The sequence below is a fragment of the Takifugu rubripes genome, chromosome 4, assembly GCF_901000725.2.
Source record: "Takifugu rubripes chromosome 4, fTakRub1.2, whole genome shotgun sequence".
Classification (NCBI taxonomy): Eukaryota; Metazoa; Chordata; class Actinopteri; order Tetraodontiformes; family Tetraodontidae; genus Takifugu; species Takifugu rubripes.
In genome coordinates this window covers 883,274-911,262 of record NC_042288.1, presented here as the reverse complement: position 1 = coordinate 911,262, position 27,989 = coordinate 883,274, and the positions used below count along the sequence as shown (strand labels likewise).

Sequence of the window (27,989 nt, the reverse complement as noted above, 5' to 3'; positions counted from 1 at the left end):
GGAAGAGGAGATGTAGAGACAGTTAGGGCCTTTAGAAGGCAGCAGATGTGAGGATGCTGAGATGGCTGGTTCTCACTTTGGCAGATTGAAGAAGGATCTTTGCTCTGTCGTCTGGGAGGCGCCACAGTCACATTTGTAATCCAGCAGTTGCTCCTGCAGAATCAACAACAGTTGTGAGGTTCAACAGCTCCTCCATCATTCACACATGAACACCAAACATGTGTCCCTTACTTTCAGGTACAGCTGTATTCCTTGCATGATGGTGTCCTCAGGCGCCACGGACAGGTTCAAACACTCCTCCACATTTTCAGATTTATGGCCACAACTGTGAATTCAAGAGAGGATTCAAATAACTAAGGATTCAACTAAACAAGTTCAACACCTATGCAGGAGCAGAAGGTTTCCAGGTATATTCCCACCTGTGGCACAGCATGGTGCTCAACATCTGGAAGCTGATGTGAGCCTCCACAGGGCAGGTGTAGCTCTGCTCTTTGTCAGTTGCCATTGACCTGAGCTCTGTAGAGACGGAGCTGAGCTGTTCCAGGACGGTGTTCAAAAATTCGTGGGCATCCTGCAGACAGACCAAAGTGTCTAGTCCAGAAAAGATCAGGATGATGCTATTCCAAATAAAAGAATGATTACTTGTTGCTCATCTTTTATAAAGTCTGGATGATGCAGGGCAATGGTGCGCAGGAAGGTGAAGAGGGTGGATTTCTTCTGCATGCTGTTTTTTGTAGTGAAGCAGTTGTTTATATCTGTGAGCAACCTGGAAAAAGGAGAAAGCAGATGTTTTTCATTCATTGCATTAATGCCATAGAATAATGGGGGCACGTGAGCTTGTGCTGTACTTGAAAAGCAGAGCTTTTGGGTGCGAACGCCACTGATGACTCTGTTTGTTGAGCTCCTTCACAAAAGGCATGGGGGTCAGGAGGCTCTGGAGAACAGAGTTCATAAAACAGGTCTGGGACAGGTTGGGGAGCCTGAAACACAAGAAAAACAGAGCATAGTGTTGATGATGATTATGATGATGGTGATGTGATAATGATTATGATGATGATGATGATATGCTAAAATCTATACCCATAACAGGCCAGTTCATCAGGTGTAAGGGTTCTCCCAATTTCAAATATGTTTCTGGAGACCACATAGTTTAAGGCCTTCAGTAAGCGCTCCACTGGGGCTCTGGGCGGTGTCGTCACAGCCGCCACGTCACAGCCTGCATCAACTTTAAGTGTCTGTTAAGGTTAAATGTTAAAAAAATAAAAAAAATAAAAAAACCTGATGGATAGTCCTTTATAACAGTCAGAATTTTGCTGATTCTTACAGCAAGGATGTCTGAATTCCTTTTAGTTAATGAGGATGGGTTCTCTTCTTCCTCATCACTGGAACTTGTTGAAATCTGTTGTAAAAATAGCAGTAAAGTGGTCATTACAGCACACTAATGTCCATATTTCCATTGTGCTTCCCTCTACAGGTTGCTCAGCTGCAGCTTCTGCCTAAAAGGATGTTACAACTAAACTGCTCAGATGTAGGAAAGCTTTTCTGAGTCTTCCTCATCCTTGTTCTCAAATGTCTGTTAGATAAAGGCAAAGCCAAAATAACTCAATCTCTTAAAATGTACCTGGTGACCTGCGACACCTAAAGGTGTGTCTGGCCGGTCGACAATTGCCGGGGGCTCTTCAGCCTGCTCCTCTTGGTGGGTTTCACTGACACAGAAAGAAACCATCTCTGGGTCTTCTTCATCTGTGGACCCCAGACTCTGTTAAGAATAAAGCAACATCAGCTCAGTCTAGTAAAACAAAGTCAAAAATACATCAATGTTAAGAATAGAAAGAGCATTTTTACAGCTTGTTCGACATCACTACTGGATGTGGAGGAACAGAGGCTGCCCACCGGACACGTGTCCACTTCTCCGACCAATGCAGGACACTTTGGGCTCTGTTTGTTGGAAGAGGAGACAGGGTCCATGTGAAACATCGGGAACTGGTGTTAATTTTTCTCTATCAAAAGAGAAAAATGTACCTGGTGACCCGTGACACCTAAAGGTGAGCCTGGCTGGTGGACTCTTGCCGAGGGCTCTTCAGCCTGCTCCTCCTGTTCGGTGTCACTGACACAGGAAGAATGTATCTCTGGGTCTTCTTCGTCCGTGGACCCCAGGCTCTGTTAAGAATAAAGCAACATCAGCTCAATTGAGTAAAACAAAGCCAAAAATACATCAATGTTAAGTTTAGAAAGAGCGTTTTTACAGCTTGTTCAACATCAGCGTTGGATGTGAAGGAACAGGGACTGTCTAACGGACACGTGTCCTCTCCTCCTTCCCCCGCAGGACTCACTGGGCTCTGTTTGTTGGAAGAAGAGACAGGGTCCATGTGAAACATCAGGAACCGGTGTTAATTTTTCTCGATCAAAAGAGAAAAATGTACCTGGTGATATGCGACACCTAAAGGTGAGCCTGGCCGGCCGACTATTATCAGGGGCTCTTCAGCCTGCTCCTCCTGTTGGGTGTCATTGACACAGGAAGAAACCATCTCTGGGTCTTCTTCATCCGTGGACCCCAGGCTCTGTTAAGAATAAAGCAACATCAGCTCAATCGAGTAAAACAAAGTCAAAAATACATCAATGTTAAGTTTAGAAGGAGCATTTTTACAGCTTGTTCAACATCAGCGTTGGATGTGGAGGAACAGGGGCTGTCTACTGGACACGTGTCACAAGGTGAGCCTGGCCGGATGACTATTGCCGAGGGCTCTTCAGCCTGCTCCTCCTGTTTGGTGTCACTGGCCCAGGAAAAGTATATTTCTGGGTCTTCATCTGTGGACCCCAGGCTCTGTTAAGAATAAAGCAACATCAGCTCAATCTAATAAAACAGCCACAATTAGAGGAACAATTACCTAGTGGTATAAATATGATGGATAGTCCTTATAACAATGTAACAGTAAAACTGTGCTTGATTCTTACAATCGGGACGTCTGAAACACTATTATTTGATTTCGACAAGTTCTCCTCTTCCTCCTCAGTAGTGCATGTTGTGCTCTGTTGGAAATAGGGGAAAAACTGGTAATTACAACAAACTAATGTCGATATTTGCATGTAACATCCATATTGTGCTGAGGTTCTTCAGCCATAGCTTCTGCAGGAAAAGGCGTTACAAAATAAAAGACTTACACGTGAAGATATCTCTGACTGATCTTCATCAAAGATGTTCTGTTCGGTAAAAGGAAAGGGGAAATATAAAACAAACATTGAAGGAAAGACTGTCCAGTCAAATAAACCTGATGGATAGTCCTTTAAAACAGTCAGAATTTTGCTGATTCTTACAGCCAGGATGTCTGAAACCCTTTTGCTGAATGAGGATGGGTTCTCTTCTTCCTCATCACTGGAACTTGTTGAAATCTGTTGTAAAAATAGCAGTAAAGTGGTCATTACAGCACACTAATGTCCATATTTCCATTGTGCTTTCCTCTTACGGGTTGCTCAGCTGCATCTTCTGCAGATTCTAAGGAGCTCATAAATAAACTGCTTTGCTCTGAAGAAAGCGTCTCTGACTCTTCCTCATCCTTGCTCTCCAGGCTCTGTTAGTTAAAGAAGAAGCAACATCAGCTCAATCGAGTAAAACAAAGCCAAAAATACATCAATGTTAAGTTTAGAAGGAGCATTTTTACAGCTTGTTCAACGTCGCTGCTGGATGTGGAGGAACAGGGACTGTCCACTGGACACCTCTCCTCTCCTCCTTCCCCTGCAGGACACTTTGGGCTCTGTTTGTTGGAAGAAGAGACAGGGTCCATGTGAACCATCAGGAACCGGTGTTAATTTTTCAGTTTCAAAAGAGAAAAATGTACCTGGTGACCTGCGACACCTAAAGGTGAGCCTGGCCGGCCGACTATTATCAGGGGCTCTTCAGCCTGCTGCTCCCTGCTAATGCAAAACCCAGGAAAACAGAAGATCTGCATGATGAAGAACCCTTCTCCATTTGTCACATGAATGTTTTATTCACAATTCAGGGCAATATGTTTAACTTTGAGGAACGTTTGGTCGTACCACCTTGGTTGGTCCAGAGGCTCATCGTCTTCTTCGTCTGAGTCCTCCACAGTGACACAAAAACATGAAAGAAAGCACCGGAGAGCCTCGTTCAGAAACTTGGACTTTTTGGTCATGGATTTGGCTGCATTGCCAGCTGCGCTATCAATGGGCTGCATTCTTTTGGCAGTAAAACAAAATGTGTTCGTCAGTTTACTTGGTTTGTGAGAGACTAACCTTATACCCCCTCTTTATGAAGTTAAATTTCAGCCTTTGTTTGTTGCTTTGTACAGTTGTCCTTTGATGGCACTGTTTTGTTGCTTTCGATCCCTGTGCTTTGATTACGACTAATACATTACTCTGATCATCGCAGTGTGCATCACAAGATGCAGAAAGGCCAAACGTGACCAAGGTGGTGGCATGTGTGATAATAAATGACCTAGAGCTAGCACAGACCTCCACTGAGTTGCTTATTTACCCACACAGTGTGGCTTACACATAGTATAGGGCATGTATGTGGGCATGTGTGTGTGTGTGTTGAGGTGTGTTGATTCCTTCGTATTCTAGGTGCTTTCTCGACACGTCGAAGAAGCCACTCTGAATGTGGTGGATGTGGGCCATGCTGGTTCCCGGCTCAGCTCCAGCGGGTCTCCGGCTGGAGTAATCATTGCGTCCAATCAATTTTAGTGGGTGCAGAAAATGTTCACTCCCAAGCAGGTGATACGTCTGGGGACAAATTCAATGGGTTCTTTTTTTCCCCTTCACCTTCTTGTGTCCCCATGATTTTGTGGGCCTCCAGGTCAAGTACCTTGGTGTGAAGCTGAGCATTGTGACTTTCCAGCTGAGTGCATTTAGCCCCACAACACACAACACTTTCTTTTAGCCATTCTTCTCTTACCTCTTTTTTGAGTTTACTGTTGAATCTTCCTGAACCTTTTCGCTTTTAGAGGAAATTAGCTTTCTCCACCAATGTGTTTTCTTTGATGTATCTGGTGCAGCAGGGCAAGCAGAAGAAGTGATGAGCAAACTTTGGCCTGACCACTAACCCTAACCCCTAACCCCTTACCCCCTAACCCTAACCTTAGTCATAAATCCCTAACCCTAACCTTGACTCTAACCCTAGCCCCTTACCCTAACCCCCAAACCCTAACCCCCTAACCCTAACCCTGACCCCTAACCTTAACCCTAATCCTAACCCTAATTGTCCATTAGATTTCTTCTGTTATAGAATGGATTGCTGGCATAACCATTTTATAGCCTAGGTTTAATTCTCTTTTGGGCAAATGTGAGAGTAATAGGAAGATTCTGACAGGGATGGAGAAACCATCTTTATGGAATTCATTCAGCTGATCATGAAGAGTTTGCCCAACATCTATACTTTGCTTGACCTTGACAGCGTAGAAAAATCAGCTTGAAAGTACATTTCTTTGGGTATTTTTCTTTGGGAAAGTTCTCCCAAAAGCAATGTGGGTGTTGGTAGCTCAGTCTGTTGGGAACTGGGCTGAGAAGCAGAGGGTTCTCTATCCGAGCCCCATTGCAGTGTTCTGGTGGTAGGGGAAGGTGCCAGAACACCTTCAGAGAACTGCTGAGGTACCCTTGAGCAAGGTGGCAAATGCTCATATAGGGCCTTGAAAGGGATAAAGCAGTTAAGAAGACAAGACGAGACGAGGCTCTCCCAAAAGCCTGGAAAGAGGCACAATGTTGGGAGTTTTCCCTAGTGTCCCCCCTTCTGTTCCGTGTCTGGTTCCATTGTGAATATGATCATCTTAAAATATTACAACATAAATGTGTAAAAAAAAAAAAATCAATCAATCACTGATCCCCCCGCCCCTCACTTAAAATTGTTCTTCGGAATCGTCTGTTCCTCACCAGGCGACAGAAACTCAGGAAAAGAATATTTACAAAGATGAAAAGTAGCTCTGGATCCATTTTTTGATGAAAAATTGCTTTATTAAATGTTTTCACTACAGCGGAATATGACTTGAGAATGTACCATCACGTCTTGGCTTGAAAATGTCAAGGGACACTAATTATTTTAGGTAATAAGTAATTATTATTGTATTATTATTGACATTAATATTTAATTTTATTATATAAAGTTGATTATAGGGTAAAATATAGCATTTTCATAAAATGACCGCTGAATGTATTTCTGATGGGTTAAAATAATTAAATGGACCTGGCCACTTTTCCCGGCGACCGGTTCGTAATTATTATGCGACACCATGACGTCACTTTACATGCGCCGTAAATGACACCGTTGTACTAACTTTAAATTGAGTGTGCTACGTAGTTCACTCAATCCATGTTCCCCATGTAGTGACTAGTGAGTAGGGAACGAGGGTGTGGTTTCGGAAACAACACGTTCTGCATGTCCATTTCATCCTCCGACGGCTCCTGGAGAACCGTCTTATTGTGAAGGCTGAGAAGTGCGAGTTCCACACCACCATCTCCTTTCTGGAGTTCGTGGTGGTGCGGGGACAGCTTTCCCCGGATACGGCCGGGGTAAAGACAGTCATGGAGTGGCCGACTCCCTCTTCCCGGAAGCAGCTGCAACAGTTCCTGGGCTTTGCTAACTTCTACCGCCGCTTCATCCGGGACTACAGCAAGGTGGCTGCCCCACTCACCAGACTCACTTCCACTCTACAGGTTTTCAGCTGGACTCCCGAGGCCGAAGCCGCTTTCAGCAGGCTGAAGAGCCTGTTCTCGTCGTCGCCCATCCTCGCGCAACTCGACCCCAGTTGGCAGTTTGTGGTGGAGGTGGATGCCCCGGATCCTGGTGGAGGTCCACCGAACCGGCTGTTCGTCCTGGAGGCGGTGCGGTCTGATGTCCTGCAACGGGCCCACGCCTCAAAGTTGACCTGCCACCCGGGGGTCAATCACCCACCTGCCGTGGAGTTCCGTGGTCTCAGCGTCCACCGGACTGTCTCCCTTCATGGCATCCCTGGGGTACCAGCCTCTGTTATTTGAGATCCAGGAGGACGAAGTAGCGGTACCCTCGGTACAGGCCAGCATGCGCCGTTGCAGGAGGGTGTGGAGGCAAGTCCGTGCTGCACTCCTGCGTCTCAGAAGCTGGCTCCTCGCTTCGTGGGGCCCTCTGAGGTGGAGCGGATGGGGAAAGCTGCAGCCGATTCATCCTTGACGACGGCCTCCTCCGCAACTTCTACCACACCCAGACCTTGTGAACCTTGTGTTTTGAATAAAGGCACTTTTAGTTCATTTTTCCCCACTGTGGGTTGCCTGCTTTTGGGTCCTGAGACAACCAGTTCTAACAAATGACATATTTAGTCATATTTCTTGTCCTGATTCTAATCCTTCTCCATCTTCTCATAATAGAGTAAATATGCTGTTTTTTGCCGCTGCTGGCACACGTGGTTAAAATTTGTTTCTGTGACAACGTCGTCATCGTATGTCACCCAGCAGGCATTCCCATCCCCTTGGCTTGCATTTCGATAAACTCCATCACAAATGTAATGGCCTGTGAAGGAAGGAACTGCTTTGTTAGTGGTCAAACTAGAAGGTTGGTTTTCAACGCAATACTGACAGCGAAACACTGACCGCTGGTAGTGCAACTCCCCAAATAGTTGACGATGCTCTTCAGAGTATATTTTGTCTACAGAAAATAAAAAGAACAAGCCATTAGCTCCACTCTTTGAGCCATTTCAGACTGATGACTGCTTAAAGGTTTATCAAGGGTTTACCTTCTCACTGCTCTGATTTGTATGGAGCAGCAGCTCCCTGGATAAACATGTGGCTTTGTGTATTTTTTGCGCAGCAAAGTAGGACCACTTAAATCTCAATAGGTGGATGATCAGCACACTATCGAGAAGAAAAGGGGAGGGAAGAGGAGATGTAGAGACAGTTAGGGCCTTTAGAAGGCAGCAGATGTGAGGATGCTGAGATGGCTGGTTCTCACTTTGGCAGAGTGAAGAAGGATCTTTGCTCTGTCGTCTGGGAGGCGCCACAGTGACATTTGTAATCCAGCAGTTGCTCCTGCAGAATCAACAACAGTCGTGAGGTTCAACAGCTCCTCCATCATTCACACATGAACACCAAACATGTGTCCCTTACTTTCAGGTACAGCTGTATTCCTTGCATGATGGTGTCCTCAGGCGCCACGGACAGGTTCAAACACTCCTCCATATTTTCACGTTCATGGCCACAACTGTAATTCAAGAGAGGATTCAAGTAACTAAGGATTCAACTAAACAAGTTCAACACCTATGCAGGAGCAGAAGGTTTCCAGGTATATTCCCACCTGTGGCACAGCATGGTGCTCAACATCTGGAAGCTGATGTGAGCCTCCACAGGGCAGGTGTAGCTCTGCTGTTTCTCATTTGCCAATGACCTGATCTCTGCAGAGATGGAGCTCAGCTGTTCCAGGATGGTGTTCAAAAATTCGTGGGCATCCTGCAGACAGACCAAAGTGTCTAGTCCAGAAAAGATCAGGATGATGCTCTTGAAAATAAAAGAATGATTACTTGTTGGGCATCATTTCTAAATTCTGGATGATGCAGGGCAATGGTCCGCAGGAATTTAAAGAGGGTGGACTTCTCTTGCATTCTGTTTTTAGTCGCGAAGCCATTGTTGATGTCACTGAGCAACCTGGAGAAAGGAGAAAGCAGATGTTTTTCATTCATTGCATTAATGCCATAGAATAATGGGGGCACGTGAGCTTGTGTTGTACTTGAAAAGCAGAGCTTTTGGGTGCGAAAGCCACTGTTGACTCTGTTTGTTGAGCTCCTTCACAAAAGGCATGGGGGTCAGGAGGCTCTGGAGAACAGAGTTCATATAGCAGGTCTGGGACAGGTTGGGGAGCCTGAAACACAAGAAAAACTGAGCAAAGTGTTGTTGTTGATGATGATATGCAAAATTTCTTACCCATAACAGGCCAGTTCATCAGATGTAAGGGTTCTCCCACTTTCCATTCTGCTTCTCGAGACCACATAGTTTAAGGCCTCCAGGAATCTATTCTTTGTAGCACTAGGCTGTGACGTCACAGCCAAAACAGCCGCCAGATGTGAAGAAAGCGAGTCTTCCTCATTCTTCTCCTCCAGGCTCTGTTAGTTAAAGGCAAAGCAAAATCAGCTCAATCTATTAAAAATGTACCTGGTGACCTGGGTGCCACTGACACAGGACGAATATATCTCTGGGTCTTCTTCATCTGTAGACCCCAGACTCTGTTAAGAATAAAGCAACATCAGCTCAATCTAGAAAAACAAAGTCAAAAATACATCAATGTTAATTATAGAAAGAGCATTTTTACAGCTTGTTCGACATCACTGCTGAATGTGGAGGAACAGGGGCTGTCCACCAGACACGTGTCCACTTCTCCGGCCAATGCAGGACACTTTGGTCTCTGTTGGAAGAGTAGACAGGGTCCATGTGAAACATCGGGAACTGGTGTTAAATTTTCTCTATCACAAGAGAAAAATGTACCTGAGCCTGGCTGGTGGACTCTTGCCGAGGGCTCTTCAGCCAGCTCCTCCTGTTCGGTGTCACTGACACAGGAAGAATGTATCTCTGGGTCTTCTTCATCTGTAGACCCCAGGCTCCGTTAAGAATAAAGCAACATCAGCTCAATCACGTTAAACAAAGTTAAAAATATATCAATGTTAAGTTTAGAAGAAGCATTTTTATAGCTTGTTCAATGTCGCTGCTGGATGTGGAGGAACAGGGACTGTCTACTGGACACGTGTCTTCTCCTCCTTCCCCTGCAGGACACTTTGGGCTCTGTTTGTTGGAAGAGGAGACAGGGTCCATGTGAAACATAACTACCTCAGAATGTCCCACAAACATTCTCTCTCGGTGGTACCCATTTTCCATCAGCCACAGAGAAATCCATGAAGAGCCTCAGGAAAAACCTTTTACTGCTCCCTAAAGGGTGCCCCTTCCATCAGGGAGGCCAACGATCTGCTGACTTCAGCCCACACGTAAATCTTTGGAAAAATCAAGGCAAGATTACACCAACATGGTGTCTTGCCCAGGATTCTGTGGCCAATGCTAGTATTACAATTTCCAATTTCCACTTCTGAAGGACGTGAGAGGACGGTCAGCACCCACCTTCGGCATTGGTTGGCTATACCTCATAGATTAAGCAGCATCTGCCTCTACAGTACAAGCACTAGCTCACACTCCTGAGGAGTTCACGGTGACCAAAGCGAGGTAGGCGAGGGAATCCAAGGATCCATAAATATCTTTTTCTGTCAAGGAGGGCCATGACATTGCATCGAATTCCTCATTCAGCTTGTCTATGATGTCAAAGGAAGAGGAACTCTGGAGCACATCCTCAGCAGCTGTCCTAAAGCTGCTATCGCTAGCCCCAGACTGAAAGCCCAAACAAGTCTCCTAGGAACAGCAAAACACTGGCAGCTAAAGGTGGCCCGAGGAAAGCAAGCATCTCAATCTGCTCCATAAGCAAGGCCATTTAGTAGACCTCTTGCTCTCCCTTACTCATCAAATTCCACGTACCTACCGGCAGCATAATTTACTTAATATTATGTATTTCTGTATGTATTCTCTATGATCTATGCCTATTCTCTCCTCTCCTCTCCTCACCCTTCTCCTCTCTTTCTACCCAGCCGGCCATTAGCAGGAGGGTCCCCCTACATGAGCCTGGTCCTGCTCAAGGTTTCTTCCTGTTAAAGGGGAGTTTTTCCTTGCCACTTGTTTGGGGTCAGGCCCTGGGATTCTGTAAAGCGCCTAGAAACAGTTTTGATTGTAAAAGACGCTATATAAATAAAAATTGATTGATTGATTGATTGTAATTGTAATTTAAGTTACAGAAGTACACAAACTTGCTGCCAGATTGTTGTTGCCTTAAATACGAATTTCCGGCACTCCTTCCCGGGCTGATTTCCCAATAATGACCTTTAGTCTGACTATGTTTGTCTGCTCCCTGCCTGCTTCCATTGTGCTTTGAGCCCCTCCTTGGACTGTTTATAACCCGTCGCAGGTGTCACCTACGTTTTGTTGAGTGGTCAAAGTGGACGTTTTGGGACAAAATGACACATCGTCCATCTGTGGGTCAACTTTAAATTTCTGTCCCTTCTCTCCACCTCAGCCAGCTGCTCTTCATACATTCACAAGGCCAACCCAAGACTTGGAAACCCTTCAACTCAGCAAGGTTAGCCTTCCCAATACACTGCCACGGAGGAACTATTAACAAGTCCGGTTTTTCTTATGCACTTGAAGAAACCCAGTAAGGTAGTTGACTTTTTCCTTTAAAAGACTAAAGTATCAAAATATCTTGTAAGATTGGAGTAAAAGCTGAATTGTACCTTCAGTGTTTGTTTCATCCAATATTTGCCTGACTTGTATCACATACATAAAACTGAAATATCAGTCTGTCAAAATTGTGATAAACAAAAATCCCAAATAATTATTCATTATTTTAAATTTAAAAAAAGAAAGAAGCTACATAGTCAGAGAGACATAGTTACCATTATTAACCCTTGGAATAGGAACTGTCAAAATACAATACATTGAGTTCATAACTCTATTTAATGATAATTATCAATAAAAGTATGACAATCATAAGAGCACCGAAAATGGATCTAAAGAAATATATTACAATATTTGAATACACAATTATTGGTTCAGATTGGTTCAAACATGCGTGCCTTCTTTACATCAGTCTGACATTTAGGACCCACGCTCTTGTTTTGATATGCAATTTTTATTTCTCTTTGCTATTTGGACTTATTGGAACCCAATAAGTATAAAAACTAAGAATCATCTTTTTACATGATGTAGTTTTAGAGAAAATGTTGTCCACATATGTGGACACTGGGTCTGAATCACCATAAAGCAGTTTTTGTGTAATAGAATGAAAAACTCTTTACTTACATAGTTTTGAACATGTTTTGAACAAGTTATACTTTAATTGCAATAATAACACATTATTAATAACACATAGTTACATAATTTTGAACATTTTTTGTACAAGTTATACTGTAATTACAATAATAACACATTATTAATAACACATATTTACATAGTTTTGAACATTTTCTGAACAAGTTATACTGTAATTACAATAATAACACATTATTAATAACACATATTTACATAGTTTTGAACATTTTTTGAACAACAATGACAATAATAACACATTAACACATACAAACATAGCTACTTATGAAATTCTAAAAAACAGTTGCGCTCAGTTTGTACACACAGGAACACCTTGCAGGTCACACAACGCACCCGGGTTCTCCCTGTGCAGCCTGCTGCTCTGCACCGTGCAGCATTCTTCAAATTTAGCATCTCTGGGAGATGTGCATTCGCCCTCCTGCGGACGGACACATGGGGAACTGCCAGCACTGGGTGTTTTTTACTTTCGGAAGAGTCATCATCTGACAGCCCTGGAGAGTCTGCATCCTCTTCTTGGCTGTGATGCTGGGCCAAGAAGGTCCTGGCCACGTCCATGCGGAACTCCAGGAACTGCATGATGCTCTTCCTTGGTGCACCACACGTTTTCAGATCTTTCCTATACAGTAGCCAGCTGTTGGCTAGAGCCAGATCTGTGAAGTGCATGAGCATCCTAATTGTCCATTTTTTTGTACGGCTGCTCATGCGATAATAGCTGATCATGCGGTCGATCAGGTCAACTCCACCCATTTTCATATTGTACTCCCGAACAATACATGGTCGGGAGACAGACAGATATTTTTTTTGTTTTTTATCCCAGCACTGGCAGGTATCCTCAGGCTGTGTCCCATGGACAGCTGAGATCATTAAAACGGGTTTGTTGTCAAACCACTTAACAATACACAGCTGTCCGTCTTCACTCGAAACTTCTCTGGAAGTTCCTCTTCCGGAAGTTTGCATGGCTTTGTCTGTGGGTAACTTCTGCACCGCTGCAGTGACCCGGTTCTTCATTACTGTACCGGTAAGGTACAGCTCCTTCCTCAGCATTTGCTCCGCACCTTGGATGCTGGTGAAGAGCCGGTCACAATAAACTTTTGTGCCACGATGCAGAGTTTGACACAGACGAGCCATGACTAAACTCCCCAAACCCAGACCCTCTGGTTCTTCGACCTGCTCACGCAAAGCAGCTGAACCTTGATAGAGGTCGAAGTCCAGCACAATGCCATCCGTTGTGGCACAAACAAAGTTCTTAATGCCCACAGGGTTCGGCTTCATGGGCAAATACTGCCTACATGGACAGGCTCCTGTGAAGGGAATCATTTGTTCGTCAATGGATACAGATTCAGGCCGAGCCTGAGACCTGCAGCCTTGCAAAATCCTATTGACGAAAGGTCGCACCTTCCAAAATTTGTCCCGCTTCCTGAGGTCTTCTGGCACATCATCGTCAATCAGGACTTTTAATGATTGCCTCAGCCTGAAAAATCTGTCCCGCGTGAATCTTTCTGTTATGGGACTGACGCTGATGGACCTGGACCAGTACATCCGTATTTTGGGGTACGGGAGACAGGACATCAGGATACAGGCACCAAAAAAATGGTACACCTCATCCATTGATGTTCTGAGTAGGTCCCCACTCCTACTCAGTGACATAGCGTTGGTGCAGTCAGCTATGTTTTTGATCAAATTGTGATTGATGTACTGCTCCACATAGTTCAGTGGAGTCCAGCCATTCCGTTCATGCTCCGTTTCATCCTCATTGGTGAAATCCAGGAGGTTGGGCATAAATGGAGCTGCCCTCCAGCGCATTCCACGTCCTGCACAAGAATCAAAATACAAATTGTGCTTATTGCGAAGTGACTCACACAAGCAATTCACTGAGGTGTATTAGTGCATAACATAATTGAATCTGAGTGAACATTTATATGAAATTTTATGATTTGCCTTCAAGGCATGCCAAAATAAGAACCATTATTATTATTACCTTTATAAGATTGTCCCTGCTTGGGATTAGGGCTTGGTCCTGTTGTTGGCTCTTCTGGGCCATCATTCGAGCCATCAGCCTCATGCCGAGTTCGGCAGCTACTCCTGGGAGTGCTTTCGAATAAAGGCGCTTTTAGGACACTATTCCCCGCTGTGTGTTGCCTGCTCTCGGGTCCTGAGACAACCAGTTCTAACAAACGACATATTTAGTCATATTTCTTGTCCTGATTCTAAACCTTCTCCATCTTCTCATAATAGAGTAAATACGCTGTTTTCTGCCGCTGCTGGCACACGTGGTTAAAATTTGTTTCTGTGACAATGTCGTCATCATATGTCATCCAGCAGGCATTCCCATCCCCTTGGCTTGCGTTTCGATAAACTCCATCACAAATGTAATGGCCTGTGAAGGAAGGAACTGTTTGTTAGTGGTCAAACAAGGAGAACATCGGTTTTCAATGCAATACTGACAGCTAAACACTGACCGCTGGTAGTGCAACTCCCCAAATGGTTGACGATGCTCAGACAGACCAAAGTGTCTAGTCCAGAAAAGATCAGGATGATGCTCTTGAAAATAAAAGAATGATTACTTGTTGGGCATCATTTCTAAATTCTGGATGATGCAATGCAATGGTGCGCAGGAATTTAAAGAGGGTGGATTTCTTCTGCATGCTGTTTTTTGTAGTGAAGCAGTTGTTTATATCTGTGAGCAACCTGGAGAAAGGAGAAAGCAGATGTTTTTCATTCATTGCATTAATGCCATAGAATAATGGGGGCACGTGAGCTTGTGCTGTACTTGAAAAGCAGAGCTTTTGGGTGCGAAAGCCACTGTTGACTCTGTTTGTTGAGCTCCTTCACAAAAGGCATGGAGGTCAGGAGGCTCTGGAGAACAGAGTTCATATAGCAGGTCTGGGACAGGTTGGGGAGCCTGAAACACAAGAAAAACAGAGCAAAGTGTTATATAGCGTCTTATACAATCAAAATTGTTTTTAGGCGCTTTCCAGAATCCCAGGGCCTGACCCCAGACAAGCAACAGTGGCAAGGAAAAACTCCCCTTTAACAGGAAGAAACCGTGAGCAGGACCAGGCTCATGTAGGGGGACCCTCCTGCTGATGGCCGGCTGGGAAGAGAGAGAGGAGAGGGAGAAGGAGAGGAGAGAAGAGGAGAAGGAGAGGAGAGGAGAGGAGAGGGAGAAGGAGGGGGAAGAGGAGAGGGAGAAGGAGAAGGAGAGGAGAGAGGAGAGGCACAGAGCACAGAAACACACACAAAAATACACTATACAACGGCTCAGCGGGGCCGGAGGTCATCATGCAGCTCCGAAGGCGGCAATACCTGTAAATGAATAGAGGGGGTGGGGGAGCAGAAAAACTACACAGGAATCAGCATAACTAGTCTGCTTGATGAGGAGGAGGAAAGGAGAGGAAAGGAGAGGAGAGGAGAGGAAACCATGGCCCAGTGGGGTGACAGAGGCCTGTAAGGTGATCATGTTTCCGGACCCCGGCAGCCTCGGCCTATAACAGCATAGCTAGAATGTGACCTAACGATTAGACGACCCCCTAAGTATGATCATTTTTCTATCTATGATAGTAATTGGAACTACAAAATTAACAACAATAATCTTTTTCAAAGAGGTAGGTTTTATGTCTGATCTTAAAACTAGCAATGGAGTCAGCCTCCCGTACCTGGACAGGGAGCTGGTTCCATAGCAGGGGGGCCTGGACAGGGAGCTGGTTCCATAGCAGGGGGGCCTGGACAGGGAGCTGGTTCCATAGCAGGGGGGCCTGGTAGCTAAATGCTCGGCCCCCCATTCTACTCCTAGAAACTCTGGGAACCACAAGTAGACCAGCACTCTGAGAGCGGAGCGGTCTATTGGGCTGATAAGGTATCACTAGCTCCTCCAGGTAGGATGGAGCAAGGCCTCTGAAGACCTTGTAGGTCAGAAGAAGGGTTTAAAAATGATTCTAAATTTAATGGGCAGCCAATGAAGCGACGCCATTACAGGAGTTATGTGATCTCTTTTGTCAATACCTGTCAGAACTCTGGCTGCAGTATTTTGGATCAACTGGAGGCCTGCTTGGACACCCTGATAATAAAGAATTACAATAGTCCAGCCTGGAAGTAACAAAAGCATGAATTAACTTTTCAGTATCAGGCCGCGTCAGTAGCTTCCTGATCTTTGAGATGTTCCTCAGGTGAAAAAAGGCACTTCTAGAGACTAATTTAATGTGTGAGTTGAAGGAGAGATTTTGATCAAAAGTTACTCCTCGATTCCTCACAGAGAGACTAGATGTTAATGAGATACCATCTAGAGTAATCATGTGATCTAATCTATCCCTTAGAGGTTCAGGACCAAACACCATGACCCCAGTTTTTCCTGAGTTAAGGAAGAGAAAATTTGAAGACATCCACGACTTTACGTCTTTGAGACAGGTCTAGAGCTTCACTAACTTCTCTGTCTCCTCTGGTTTTAATGGATAAATAAAGCTGAGTGTCATCAGCATAACAATGAAAATTTATCCCATGCTGCCGAATAAAGTTCCCTAAGGGAAGCATGTACAAGGTGAAGAGGATTGGTCCAAGTACAGAACCTTGAGGAACTCCATGGCTAACCCTACTGTATGAGGAGGGAACACCATGGACATGAGCAAACTGGTATCTATCAGATAAATATGATCTAAACCAGTCTAGTGCTGTCCGTTTAATCCCAATCACATGTTCCAGTCTATGTAACAGGATGCTGTGATCAACTGGATCAAAATCAGCACTGAGGTCCAGCAGAACCAGCATCAAGACCAGTCCATGATCTGAAGCTATGAGAAGATCATTAGTAACTTTAAGAAGTGCCGTTTCTGTGCTGTGATGAGCTCTAAAGCCTGACTGAAACATCTCAAACAGGCTGTTGCTCTGCAGGTGCTCCAGTAACTGAGTCACCACCACCTTCTCTAGAACTTTAGAGATAAAAGGATGGTTGGATATCGGCCTATAATTTGCTAATACGTCAGGATCCAGTGATGGTTTTTTAAGCAACGGCTTAATCACTGCCACCTTGTAGGGTTGGGTTCCATAACCTGTCACTAAAGAACCATTAATCTGGTCCAGGATAGAACTGCCTATCATTGGTAAAACATCCTTCAACAGGTGTGTTGGGATGGGATCTAAAGGACACGTGGTGGATTTGGATTTCTGAATTGGCGATGACGCCTCAGAAAAATATATAGAGCTGAAGGAGTTTAAGGGCTCGTTGGAGAACCTGTATGTTCCCACAGTCAGCACATCTGGTGATGGTCCAGTTGTTGGGATGGCCTGGTTAGCTTTCTCTCTGATAGCTAGAACTTTATCAGTGAAGAAGCTCATGAAGTCTTCACCACTAAGGGAAGAAGGGATACGTGGATCTAAAACACTGTGACTCTTGGTTAATGTGGCCACAGTGCTGAAAAGAAACCTGTGGTTGCTCTTATTTTCCTCAATTAAAGAAGAAAAATAAGCTGTTCTAGCCTTACGGAGGGCCTTTTTGTAAACTAATAGACAGTCTTTCCAGGCTACATGATAGCTGTCTATTTTACAAGAATGCCACTTCCTTTCCAGTCTTCACACTTTCTGCTTGAGGGTCCTGATATGTGAATTATACCAGGGGGCACACCTCCTCTGAGTTACTATTTTCTTTTTCAGGGGGGCAACAGAATCAAGCGTGATTCTCAGTGAGGTTGTTGCACCTTCAGCAACAGAGTCAACCTCAGCAGGGCTAAGATTATAATGATTGATCCCTGGGGAAACACACGGTGGTCCTGGGATCAGCACAGGGATCACTTCCTTAAACTTAGCTACAGCATTATCTGAGAGACATCTGCTATAGTCAGACTGCGTTCTGAGCATAGAAGAATCCTTAATCATAAATGTAAAAGTGATCAAAGAATGATCTGACAGGAGTGGGTTCTGAGGGAACACTGACACATGTTCTACCTCAACACCATAAGTCAGGACTAGATCTAGGGTGTGGTTGAAGTTATGAGTTGGTTGGTTTATCTGCTGGAGGAAACCAACTGACTCAAGTAATGAAATGAAGCCATTTCTAAAGCTGTCATTTATGTCTACATGGATATTAAAGTATCCAATGATAATGACTTTGTCTGTTCTAAGGACCAAGTCAGATAAGAAGTCAGAGAACTCAGACAGGAACTCTGAATGTGGCCCAGCAGGGGGCCGATATACAACCACAAACAGAAGTGGCTTTTCTGTCCTCCAGTTCAGATGAGTGATGCCAAGAGTCAGGCTTTCAAATGAACTGAAGCTATGTTTTGGTCTGGGATTAATTATAACTTGGAGTGATAGATTGCTGCCACTTCCCCTCCTCGACCAGTAACACGAGGAATATGATAAATAAGATGGGTAGGAGGAGTAGATTCATTTAAGCTCACATACTCCTCCTGAAGCCAGGTCTCAGTAAGACAAAATAAATCAATGTGATGATCCTCTATCAGGTCGTGCACTAACAGGGATTTACACAAAAGAGATCTAATATTTAACAGTCCACACTTAATTGTGATATTAGTTTCTCCAACTTGTGCTTTGGTATTAATTTTAATTAGATTTTGGTGATTGACCGCTCCCCTGCTCTGTGCTTGGTGAACCTTTAACCGTGGAACAGAGACTACCTCTATAGAGTTAAATATGTTATTGTTGGTGGATGAGGGTTCTATGGAAGCAGCAGAGAGGTGTGTAAGACTACAACTCTGCATCCTGGTCTGGACCCTGGATTGTCAGGTCACTTTGGGTCTAATAAAATTAGCCAAATTACTAGAAATGAGAGAAGCACCATCTCGTGTGGGATGGACACCGTCTCTCCTAATCAGACCAGGTTTTCCCCAAAAGTGCTCCAACTGTCTAGAAAGGCCACCTGGTTTTCGGGGCACCACCGTGACAGCCAGCGACGGAGCGACGACATGCGGCTAAACATCTCTTCGCTGGCCAGATTGGGGAGGGGACCAGAGAATGCTACGGAGTCCCACATCGTTTTAGCGTAGTTACACACCGACTCTATGTTCATTTTGGTGACCTCCGACTGACGAAGCCGGGTGTCGTTGGCTCCGACGTGAATAATAACTTTACCAAATTTACGGTGGAGCCCTGTATTTGTTTAATATAGGTTATTTCTCACTGTTGTTATCAGGTGACTAGAATGTCCCAAGTGTTCAAATTTTAATTAAAGTGAATACAACACACAAAGTGTTCAATATTAAGTGAATACAACACCCCGTGCACAATGCAACTAACGAACGATTGAGAAGACAGGAAGTGACGCAATAAGTTACCATTAGAAATCTGAGTGAATACTGTCAAAATTGTGATAACCAAAAATCACAAAAAATTATTCATTATTTTAAATTTAAGAAAGAAAGAAGCTACATAGTCAGAGAGACATAGTTACCATTATTAACCCTTGGAATAGGAACTGTCAAAATACAATACATTGAGTTCATAACTATTTAATAATAATTATCAATAAAAGTATGACAATCATAAGAGCACCGAAAATGGATCTAAAGAAATAGATTGCAATATTTGAATACACAATTATTGGTTCAAACATGCGTGCCTTCTTTACATCAGTCTGACATTTAGGTGCATTATCCTATTTAATAATAAACTGTTGGGTTCCAGGGTTCCGGGTCGCTGGTGGCTTGTTTCTCCCTGCAGGGGGGCGTGGAGGAGCCGATCATCATCCACAGCTGGCGCTGCAGGCGGACGCACCTTTCCATCAACCTTTCGGCTAACTTTGTCACTCGGTCGAGGTCTGCGGACACGGACCGCTAGGCGAACTAATCGTCCGCATTGGATCCGCGCTGGAGCTCCCGGTGCGTCCCGGAGGACCAAACGAGACTTTCTCCGAACGACCCAGCAGAACGTTGTGCACCCTGTGTTTCGAATAAAGGCGCTTTTAGGACACTATTCCCCGCTGTGTGTTGCCTGCTCTCGGGTCCTGAGACAACCAGTTCTAACAAACGACATATTTAGTCATATTTCTTGTCCTGATTCTAATCCTTTTCCATCTTCTCATAATAGAGTAAATATGCTGTTTTCTGCCGCTGCTGGCACACGTGGTTAAAAGTCGTTTCTTTGACAATGTCGTCATCATATGTCACCCAGCAGGCATTCCCATCCCCTTGGCTTGCGTTTCGATAAACTCCGTCACAAATGTAATGGCCTGTGAAGGAAGGAACTGCTTTGTTAGTGGTCAAGCGAGAACTTTTTTTTTTCAACACAGTACTGACAGCTAAAAACTGACCGCTGGTAGTGCAACTCCCCAAATGGTTGACGATGCTCTTCAGAGTATATTTGGTCTACAGAAAATAAAAAGAACAAGCCATTAGCTCCACCCTTTGAGCCATTTCAGACTGATGACTGCTTAAAGGTTTATCAAGGGTTTACCTTCTCACTGCTCTGATTTGTATGGAGCAGCAGCTCCCTGGATAAACATGTGGCTTTGTGAATTTTTTGCGCAGCAAAGTAGGACCACTTAAATCTCAATAGGTGGATGATCAGCACACTATCGAGAAGAAAAGGGGGAGGGAAGAGGAGATGTAGAGACAGTTAGGGCCTTTAGAAGGCAGCAGATGTGAGGATGCTGAGATGGCTGGTTCTCACTTTGGCAGAGTGAAGAAGGATCTCTGCTCTGTCGTCTGGGAGGCGCCACAGTCACATTTGTAATCCAGCAGTTGCTCCTGCAGAATCAACAACAGTCGTAAGGTTCAACAACTCCTCCATCATTCACACATGAACACCCAACATGTGTCCCTTACTTTCAGGTACAGCTGTATTCCTTGCATGATGGTGTCCTCAGGCGCCACGGACAGGTTCAAACACTCCTCCATATTTTCAGATTTATGGCCACAACTGTGAATTCAAGACAGGATTCAAATAACTAAGGATTCAACTAAACAAGTACAACACCTATGCAGGAGCAGAAGGTTTCCAGGTATATTCCCACCTGTGGCACAGCATGGTGCTCAACATCTGGAAGCTGATGTGAGCCTCCACAGGGCAGGTGTAGTTCTGCTCTTTGTCAGTTGCCATTGACCTGAGCTCTGTAGAGATGGAGCTCAGCTGTTCCAGGACGGTGTTCAAAAATTCGTGGGCATCCTGCAGACAGACCAAAGTGTCTAGTCCAGAAAAGATCAGGATGATGCTCTTGAAAATAAAAGAATGATTACTTGTTGGGCATCATTTCTGAATTCTGGATGATGCAATGCAATGGTGCGCAGGAATTTAAAGAGGGTGGACTTCTTTTGCATTCTGTTTTTAGTCACGAAGCCATTGTTGATGTCACTGAGCAACCTGGAGAAAGGAGAAAGCAGATGTTTTTCATTCATTGCATTAATGCCATAGAATAATGGGGGCACGTGAGCTTGTGCTGTACTTGAAAAGCAGAGCTTTTGGGTGCGAAAGCCACTGTTGAGTCTGTTTGTTGAGCTCCTTCACAAAAGGCATGGGGGTCAGGAGGCTCTGGAGAACAGAGTTCATATAACAGGTCTGGGACAGGTTGGGGAGCCTGAAACACAAGAAAAACAGAGCAAAGTGTTGTTGTTGATGATGATGATGATGATGTGCAATTTTTTTTTACCCATAACAGGCCAGTTCATCAGATGTAAGGGTTCTCCCACTTTCTATTCTGCTTCTGGAGACCACATAGTTTAAGGCCTCCAGGAATCTATTATTTGGAGCACTAGGCTGTGATGTCACAGCCAAAACAGCCGCCAGATGTGAAGAAAGCGAGTCTTCCTCATCCTTCTCCTCCAGGCTCTGTTAGTTAAAGGCAAAGCAAAATCAGCTCAATCTATTAAAAATGTACCTGGTGACCTGGGTGTCACTGACACAGGACGAATATATCTCTGGGTCTTCTTCATCTGTGGACCCCAGGCTCTGTTAAGAATAAAGCAACATCAGCTCAATCTTATAAAACAAAGTCAAAAATACATCAATTTTAAGAATAGAAAAAGCATTTTTACAGCTTGTTCGACATCACTACTGGATGTGGAGGAACAGAGGCTGTCCACCGGACACGTGTCCACTTCTCCGGCCAATGCAGGACACTTTGGGCTCTGTTTGTTGGAAGAGGAGACAGGGTCCATGTGAAACATAACTACCTCAGAATGTCCCACAAACATTCTCTCTAGGTGGTACCCATTTTCCATCAGCCACAGAGAAACCCATGAAGAGCCTCAGAAAAAACCTTTTACTGCTCCCTAAAGCATGCCCCTTCCATCAGGGCAGCCAACGATCAGCAGACTTCAGCCCACACGTTAGTCTTTGGAAAAATCAAGGCAAGATTACACCAACATGGTGTCCTGCCTAGTATTACAATTTCCAATTTCCACTTCTGAAGGACGTGAGAGGACGGGCAGCACCCACCTTCGGCACTGGTTGGCTATACCTCATAGACTAAGCAGCATCTGCCTCTACAGTACAAGCACTAGCTCACACTCCTGAGGAGTTCACGGTGACCAAAGCGAGGTAGGCAAGGAAATCCAAGGATCCATAAATATCTTTTTCTGTCATGGGGGGCCATGACACTGCATCAAATTCCTCATTCAGCTTGTCGATGATGTTCAAGGAAGAGGAACGCTGGAGCACATCCTCAGCAGCTGTCCTAAAGCTACTATCGCTAGCCCCAGACTGAAAGCCCAAACAAGTCTCCTAGGAACAGCAAAACACTGGCAGCTAAAGGTGGCCTGAGGAAAGCAAGCATCTCAATCTGCTCCATAAGCAAGGCCATTTAGTAGACCTCTTGCTCTCCCTTACTCATCAAATTCCACGTACCTACCGGTAGCATAATTTACTTAATATTATCTATTTCGGTATGTATTCTCTATGATCTATGCCTATTCTCTCCTCTCCTCTCCTCCCCCTTCTCCTCTCTCTCTACCTAGCCGGCCATCAGCAGGAGGGTCCCCCTACATGAGCCTGGTCCTGCTCAAGGTTTCTTCCTGTTAAACGGGAGTTTTTCCTTGCCACTGTTGCTTGTTTGGGGTCAGGCCCTGGGATTCTGTAAAGCGCCTAGAAACAATTTTGATTGTAAAAGACGCTATATGAATAAAAATTGATTGATCGATTGATTGTAATTGTAATTTAAGTTACAGAAGTACACAAACTTGCTGCCAGATTGTTGTTGCCTCAAATACGAATTTCCGGCACTCGTTCCCGGGCTGATTTCCCAATAATGACCTTTAGTCTGACTATGTTTGTCTGCTCCCTGCCTGCTTCCATTGTGCTTTGAGCCCCTCCTTGGACTGTTTATAACCCGTCGCAGGTGTCACCTACGTTTTGTTGAGTGGTCAAAGTGGCCGTTTTGGGACAAAATGACACAATGTCCATCTGTGGGTCAACTTTAAATTTCTGTCCCTTCTCTCCACCTCAGCCAGCTGCTCTTCATACATTCACAAGAACAACCCAAGATTTGGAAACCCTTCACCTCAGCAAGCTTAGCCTTCCCAATACACTGCCACGGAGGAACTATTAACAAGTCCGTTTTTTCTTATGCACTTGAAGAAACCCAGTAAGGTAGTTGACTTTTTCCTTTAAAAGACTAAAGTATCAAAGTAGCTTGTAAGATTGGAGTAAAAGCTGAATTGTACCTTCAGTGTTTGTTTCATCCAATATTTGCCTGACTTGTATCACATACATAAAACTGAAATATCAGTCTGTCAAAATTGTGATAACCAAAAATCCCAAATAATTATTCATTATTTTAAATTTAAAAAAGAAAGAAGCTACATAGTCAGAGGGACATAGTTACCATTATTAACCCTTGGAATAGGAACTGTGAAAATTCAATACATTGAGTTCATAACTCTATTTATTAATAATTATCGATAAAAATATGACAATCATAAGAGCACCGAAAATGGATCTAAAGAAATAGATTACAATATTTGAACACACAATTATTGGTTCAGATTGGTTCAAACATGCGTGCCTTCTTTACATCAGTCTGACATTTAGATGCATTATCCTATTTAATAATAAACTGTTGGGTTCCAGGGTTCCGGGTCACTTGTGGCTTGTTTCTCCCTGCAGGGGGGCGTGGAGGAGCCGATCATCATCCACAGCAGGCGCTGCAGGCGGACGCATCTTTCCATCAACCGTTCCATTTAGAGACAGAGCGCCCGTCTGCCAAGAGTGTTTTCTTCTCCTCATGGTAACTTGCTAACGTTGTCACTCGGTCGAGGTCTCCACGCCTACCTGCGGACATGAACCGCTCGGCGAACTAATGGTCCGCATTGGATCCGCGCTGGAGCTACCGATGCGTCCCGGAGGACCGAGCGAGAGATTCTCCGAACGACCCAGCAGAACCTTGTGCACCTTGTTTTTCCGAATAAAGGCGCTTTTAGGACACTATTCCCCGCTGTGTGTTGCCTGCTCTCGGGTCTTGAGACAACCAGTTCTAACAAACGACATATTTAGTCATATTTCTTGTCCTGATTCTAATCCTTCTCCATCTTCTCATAATAGAGTAAATACGCTGTTTTCTGCCGCTGCTGGCACACATGGTTAAAAGTCGTTTCTTTGACAATGTCGTCATCATATGTCACCCAGCAGGCATTCCCATCCCCTTGGCTTGCGTTTCGATAAACTCCGTCACAAATGTAATGGCCTATGAAGGAAGGAACTGCTTTGTTAGTGGTCAAGCGAGAACTTTTTTTTTCAACACAGTACTGACAGCTAAACACTGACCGCTGGTAGTGCAACTCCCCAAATGGTTGACGATGCTGTTTAACGAATATTTTATCTATAGAATACAAAAAGAACAAGGCATTAGCTCCACTCTTTGAGCCATTTCAGACTGATGACTGCTTAAAGGTTTATCAAGGGTTTACCTTCTCACTGCTCTGATTTGTATGGAGCAGCAGCTCCCTGGATAAACATGTGGCTTTGTGAATTTTTTGCGCAGCAAAGTAGGACCACTTAAATCTCAATAGGTGGATGATCAGCACACTATCGAGAAGAAAAGGGGAGGGAAGAGGAGATGTAGAGACAGTTAGGGCCTTTAGAAGGCAGCAGATGTGAGGATGCTGAGATGGCTGGTTCTCACTTTGGCAGAGTGAAGAAGGATCTTTGCTCTGTCGTCTGGGAGGCGCCACAGTCACATTTGTAATCCAGCAGTTGCTCCTGCAGAATCAACAACAGTCGTAAGGTTCAACAACTCCTCCATCATTCACACATGAACACCCAACATGTGTCCCTTACTTTCAGGTACAGCTGTATTCCTTGCATGATGGTGTCCTCAGGCGCCACGGACAGGTTCAAACACTCCTCCACATTTTCAGATTTATGGCCACAACTGTGAATTCAAGAGAGGATTCAAATAACTAAGGATTCAACTAAACAAGTTCAACACCTATGCAGGAGCAGAAGGTTTCCAGGTATATTCCCACCTGTGGCACAGCATGGTGCTCAACATCTGGAAGCTGATGTGAGCCTCCACAGGGCAGGTGTAGCTCTGCTCTTTGTCAGTTGCCATTGACCTGAGCTCTGTAGAGACGGAGCTGAGCTGTTCCAGGACGGTGTTCAAAAATTCGTGGGCATCCTGCAGACAGACCAAAGTGTCTAGTCCAGAAAAGATCAGGATGATGCTCTTGAAAATAAAAGAATGATTACTTGTTGCTCATCTTTTATAAAGTCTGGATGATGCAGGGCAATGGTGCGCAGGAAGGTGAAGAGGGTGGATTTCTTCTGCATGCTGTTTTTTGTAGTGAAGCAGTTGTTTATATCTGTGAGCAACCTGGAAAAAGGAGAAAGCAGATGTTTTTCATTCATTGCATTAATGCCATAGAATAATGGGGGCACGTGAGCTTGTGCTGTACTTGAAAAGCAGAGCTTTTGGGTGCGAACGCCACTGATGACTCTGTTTCTTGAGCTCCTTCACAAAAGGCATGGAGGTCAGGAGGCTCTGGAGAACAGAGTTCATAAAACAGGTCTGGGACAGGTTGGGGAGCCTGAAACACAAGAAAAACAGAGCATAGTGTTGATGATGATTATGATGATGGTGATGTGATTATGATGATGATATGCTAAAATCTATACCCATAACAGGCCAGTTCATCAGGTGTAAGGGTTGTCCCACTTTCAAATATGTTTCTGGAGACCACATAGTTTAAGGCCTTCAGTAAGCGCTCCACTGGGGCTCTGGGCGGTGTCGTCACAGCCGCCACGTCACAGCCTGCATCAACTTTAAGTGTCTGTTAAGGTTAAATGTTAAAAAAAAATCAAAATCTAAAAACCTGATGGATAGTCCTTTTTAACAGTCAGAATTTTGCTGATTCTTACAGCCAGGATGTCTGAAATCCTTTTAGTTAATGAGGATGAGTTCTCTTCTTCCTTATCACTGGAACTTGTTGCACCCTGTTGTAAAAATAGCAGTAAAGTGGTCATTACAGCACACTAATGTCCATATTTCCATTGTGCTTCCCTCTACAGGTTGCTCAGCTGCAGCTTCTGCCTAAAAGGATGTTACAACTAAACTGCTTAGATGTAGGAAAGCTTTTCTGAGTCTTCCTCATCCTTGTTCTCAAATGTCTGTTAGTTAAAGGCAAAGCCAAAATAACTCTTAAAATGTACCTGGTGACCTGCGACACCTAAAGGTGTGTCTGGCCGGTCGACAATTGCCGGGGGCTCTTCAGCCTGCTCCTCTTGGTGGGTTTCACTGACACAGAAAGAAACCATCTCTGGGTCTTCTTCATCTGTAGACCCCAGGCTCTGTTAAGAATAAAGCAACATCAGCTCAGTCTAATAAAACAAAGTCAAAAATACATCAATGTTAAGAATAGAAAGAGCATTTTTACAGCTTGTTTGACATCACTACTGGATGTGGAGGAACAGAGGCTGTCCACCGGACACGTGTCCACTTCTCCGACCAATGCAGGACACTTTGGGCTCTGTTTGTTGGAAGAGGAGACAGGGTCCATGTGAAACATCGGGAACTGGTGTTAATTTTTCTCTATCAAAAGAGAAAAATGTACCTGGTGACCCGTGACACCTAAAGGTGAGCCTGGCTGGCGGACTCTTGCCGAGGGCTCTTCAGCCTGCTCCTCCTGTTCGGTGTCACTGACACAGGAAGAATGTATTTCTGGGTCTTCTTCGTCCGTGGACCCCAGGCTCTGTTAAGAATAAAGCAACATCAGCTCAATTGAGTAAAACAAAGCCAAAAATACATCAATGTTAAGTTTAGAAGGAGCATTTTTACAGCTTGTTCGACATCAATTCTGGATGTGGAGGAACAGAGGCTGTCCACTGGACACGTGTCCACTTCTCCGGCCAATGCAGGACACTTTGGGCTCTGTTTGTTGGAAGAGGAGACAGGGTCCATGTGAAACATCGGGAACTGGTGTTAATTTTTCTCTATTAAAAGAGAAAAATGTACCTGGTGACCTGCGACACCCAAAGGTGAGCCTGGCTGGTGGACTCTTGCCGAGGGCTCTTCAGCCAGCTCCTCCTGTTCGGTGTCACTGACACAGGAAGAATGTATCTCTGGGTCTTCTTCATCCGTGGACCCCAGGCTCTGTTAAGAACAAAGCAACATCAGCTCAATCGAGTAAAACAAAGTCAAAAATACATCAATGTTAAGTTTAGAAGGAGCATTTTTACAGCTTGTTCAACATCAGCGTTGGATGTGGAGGAACAGGGGCTGTCTACTGGACACGTGTCACAAGGTGAGCCTGGCCGGATGACTATTGCCGAGGGCTCTTCAGCCTGCTCCTCCTCTTGGGTGTCACTGGCACAGGAAAAGTATATTTCTGGGTCTTCATCTGTGGACCCCAGGCTCTGTTAAGAATAAAGCAACATCAGCTCAATCTAATAAAACAGCCACAATTAGAGGAACAATTACCTAGTGGTATAAATATGATGGATAGTCCTTATAACAATGTTACAGTAAAACTGTGCTTGATTCTTACAATCGGGACGTCTGAAACACTATTATTTGATTTCGACAAGTTCTCCTCTTCCTCCTCAGTAGTGCATGTTGTGCTCTGTTGGAAATAGGGGAAAAACTGGTAATTACAACAAACTAATGTCGATATTTGCATGTAACATCCATATTGTGCTGAGGTTCTTCAGCCATAGCTTCTGCAGGA

General features: G+C 44.5%; 4 protein-coding genes and 1 long non-coding RNA gene across 8 annotated transcripts; 1 reads left to right on the top strand and 4 right to left on the bottom strand.

The window, feature by feature from the left end:
* Positions 1–72: 72 nt before the first annotated feature.
* LOC115249635 (ubiquitin carboxyl-terminal hydrolase 37-like) lies at positions 73–9,558 on the bottom strand. The gene is made up of 11 exons (XM_029835611.1): positions 9,460–9,558; positions 2,023–2,051; positions 1,846–1,938; positions 1,622–1,759; positions 1,325–1,399; positions 1,081–1,235; positions 849–980; positions 643–766; positions 420–571; positions 232–325; positions 73–153 (listed from the first exon to the last, which is right to left on the bottom strand). Exons 4-11 carry the CDS (start codon positions 1,724–1,726, stop codon positions 73–75), a joined length of 918 nt encoding a protein of 305 aa, XP_029691471.1. The 5' UTR covers positions 1,727–1,759; positions 1,846–1,938; positions 2,023–2,051; positions 9,460–9,558.
* Positions 7,096–11,058, bottom strand: LOC115249626 (ubiquitin carboxyl-terminal hydrolase 37-like). The gene is made up of 14 exons (XM_029835572.1): positions 10,981–11,058; positions 9,454–9,747; positions 9,281–9,373; positions 9,147–9,194; positions 8,896–9,074; positions 8,702–8,833; positions 8,496–8,619; positions 8,273–8,424; positions 8,086–8,179; positions 7,931–8,007; positions 7,716–7,833; positions 7,573–7,627; positions 7,413–7,492; positions 7,096–7,201 (listed from the first exon to the last, which is right to left on the bottom strand). Exons 2-14 carry the CDS (start codon positions 9,550–9,552, stop codon positions 7,178–7,180), a joined length of 1,275 nt encoding a protein of 424 aa, XP_029691432.1. The 5' UTR covers positions 9,553–9,747; positions 10,981–11,058; the 3' UTR covers positions 7,096–7,177.
* Positions 10,842–19,807, top strand: LOC115249627 (uncharacterized). Of its 2 annotated transcripts, none has more exons than XR_003888300.1 (2): positions 10,842–11,140; positions 19,522–19,807. It is a non-coding gene; the product is annotated as an uncharacterized lncRNA (long non-coding RNA). The 2 variants fall into 2 exon arrangements; XR_003888301.1 differs by having other exon boundaries at positions 11,119–11,220.
* Positions 12,036–19,188, bottom strand: LOC115249623 (piggyBac transposable element-derived protein 3-like). Of its 3 annotated transcripts, none has more exons than XM_029835567.1 (6): positions 19,173–19,188; positions 14,660–14,791; positions 14,349–14,577; positions 14,134–14,266; positions 13,868–14,056; positions 12,036–13,700 (listed from the first exon to the last, which is right to left on the bottom strand). In XM_029835567.1, the coding sequence occupies exons 4-6, from the start codon at positions 14,195–14,197 to the stop codon at positions 12,148–12,150; spliced, it is 1,806 nt and encodes a 601-aa protein (XP_029691427.1). In that variant the 5' UTR covers positions 14,198–14,266; positions 14,349–14,577; positions 14,660–14,791; positions 19,173–19,188; the 3' UTR covers positions 12,036–12,147. The 3 variants fall into 3 exon arrangements, with proteins under 3 accessions (XP_029691427.1, XP_029691426.1, XP_029691428.1); XM_029835566.1 differs by lacking the exon at positions 19,173–19,188 and adding an exon at positions 15,546–15,598; XM_029835568.1 differs by lacking the exons at positions 14,349–14,577; positions 14,660–14,791; positions 19,173–19,188 and having other exon boundaries at positions 13,868–14,261.
* Positions 19,808–24,722: 4,915 nt separating the features above from the next.
* On the bottom strand, positions 24,723–27,989 carry LOC115249634 (ubiquitin carboxyl-terminal hydrolase 37-like). Its single transcript, XM_029835610.1, has 15 exons — positions 27,810–27,989; positions 27,502–27,678; positions 27,278–27,415; positions 27,101–27,193; positions 26,877–27,014; positions 26,700–26,792; positions 26,476–26,613; positions 26,185–26,259; positions 25,942–26,096; positions 25,722–25,853; positions 25,516–25,639; positions 25,293–25,444; positions 25,105–25,198; positions 24,950–25,026; positions 24,723–24,852 (listed from the first exon to the last, which is right to left on the bottom strand). Exons 1-15 carry the CDS (start codon positions 27,939–27,941, stop codon positions 24,723–24,725), a joined length of 1,848 nt encoding a protein of 615 aa, XP_029691470.1. The 5' UTR covers positions 27,942–27,989.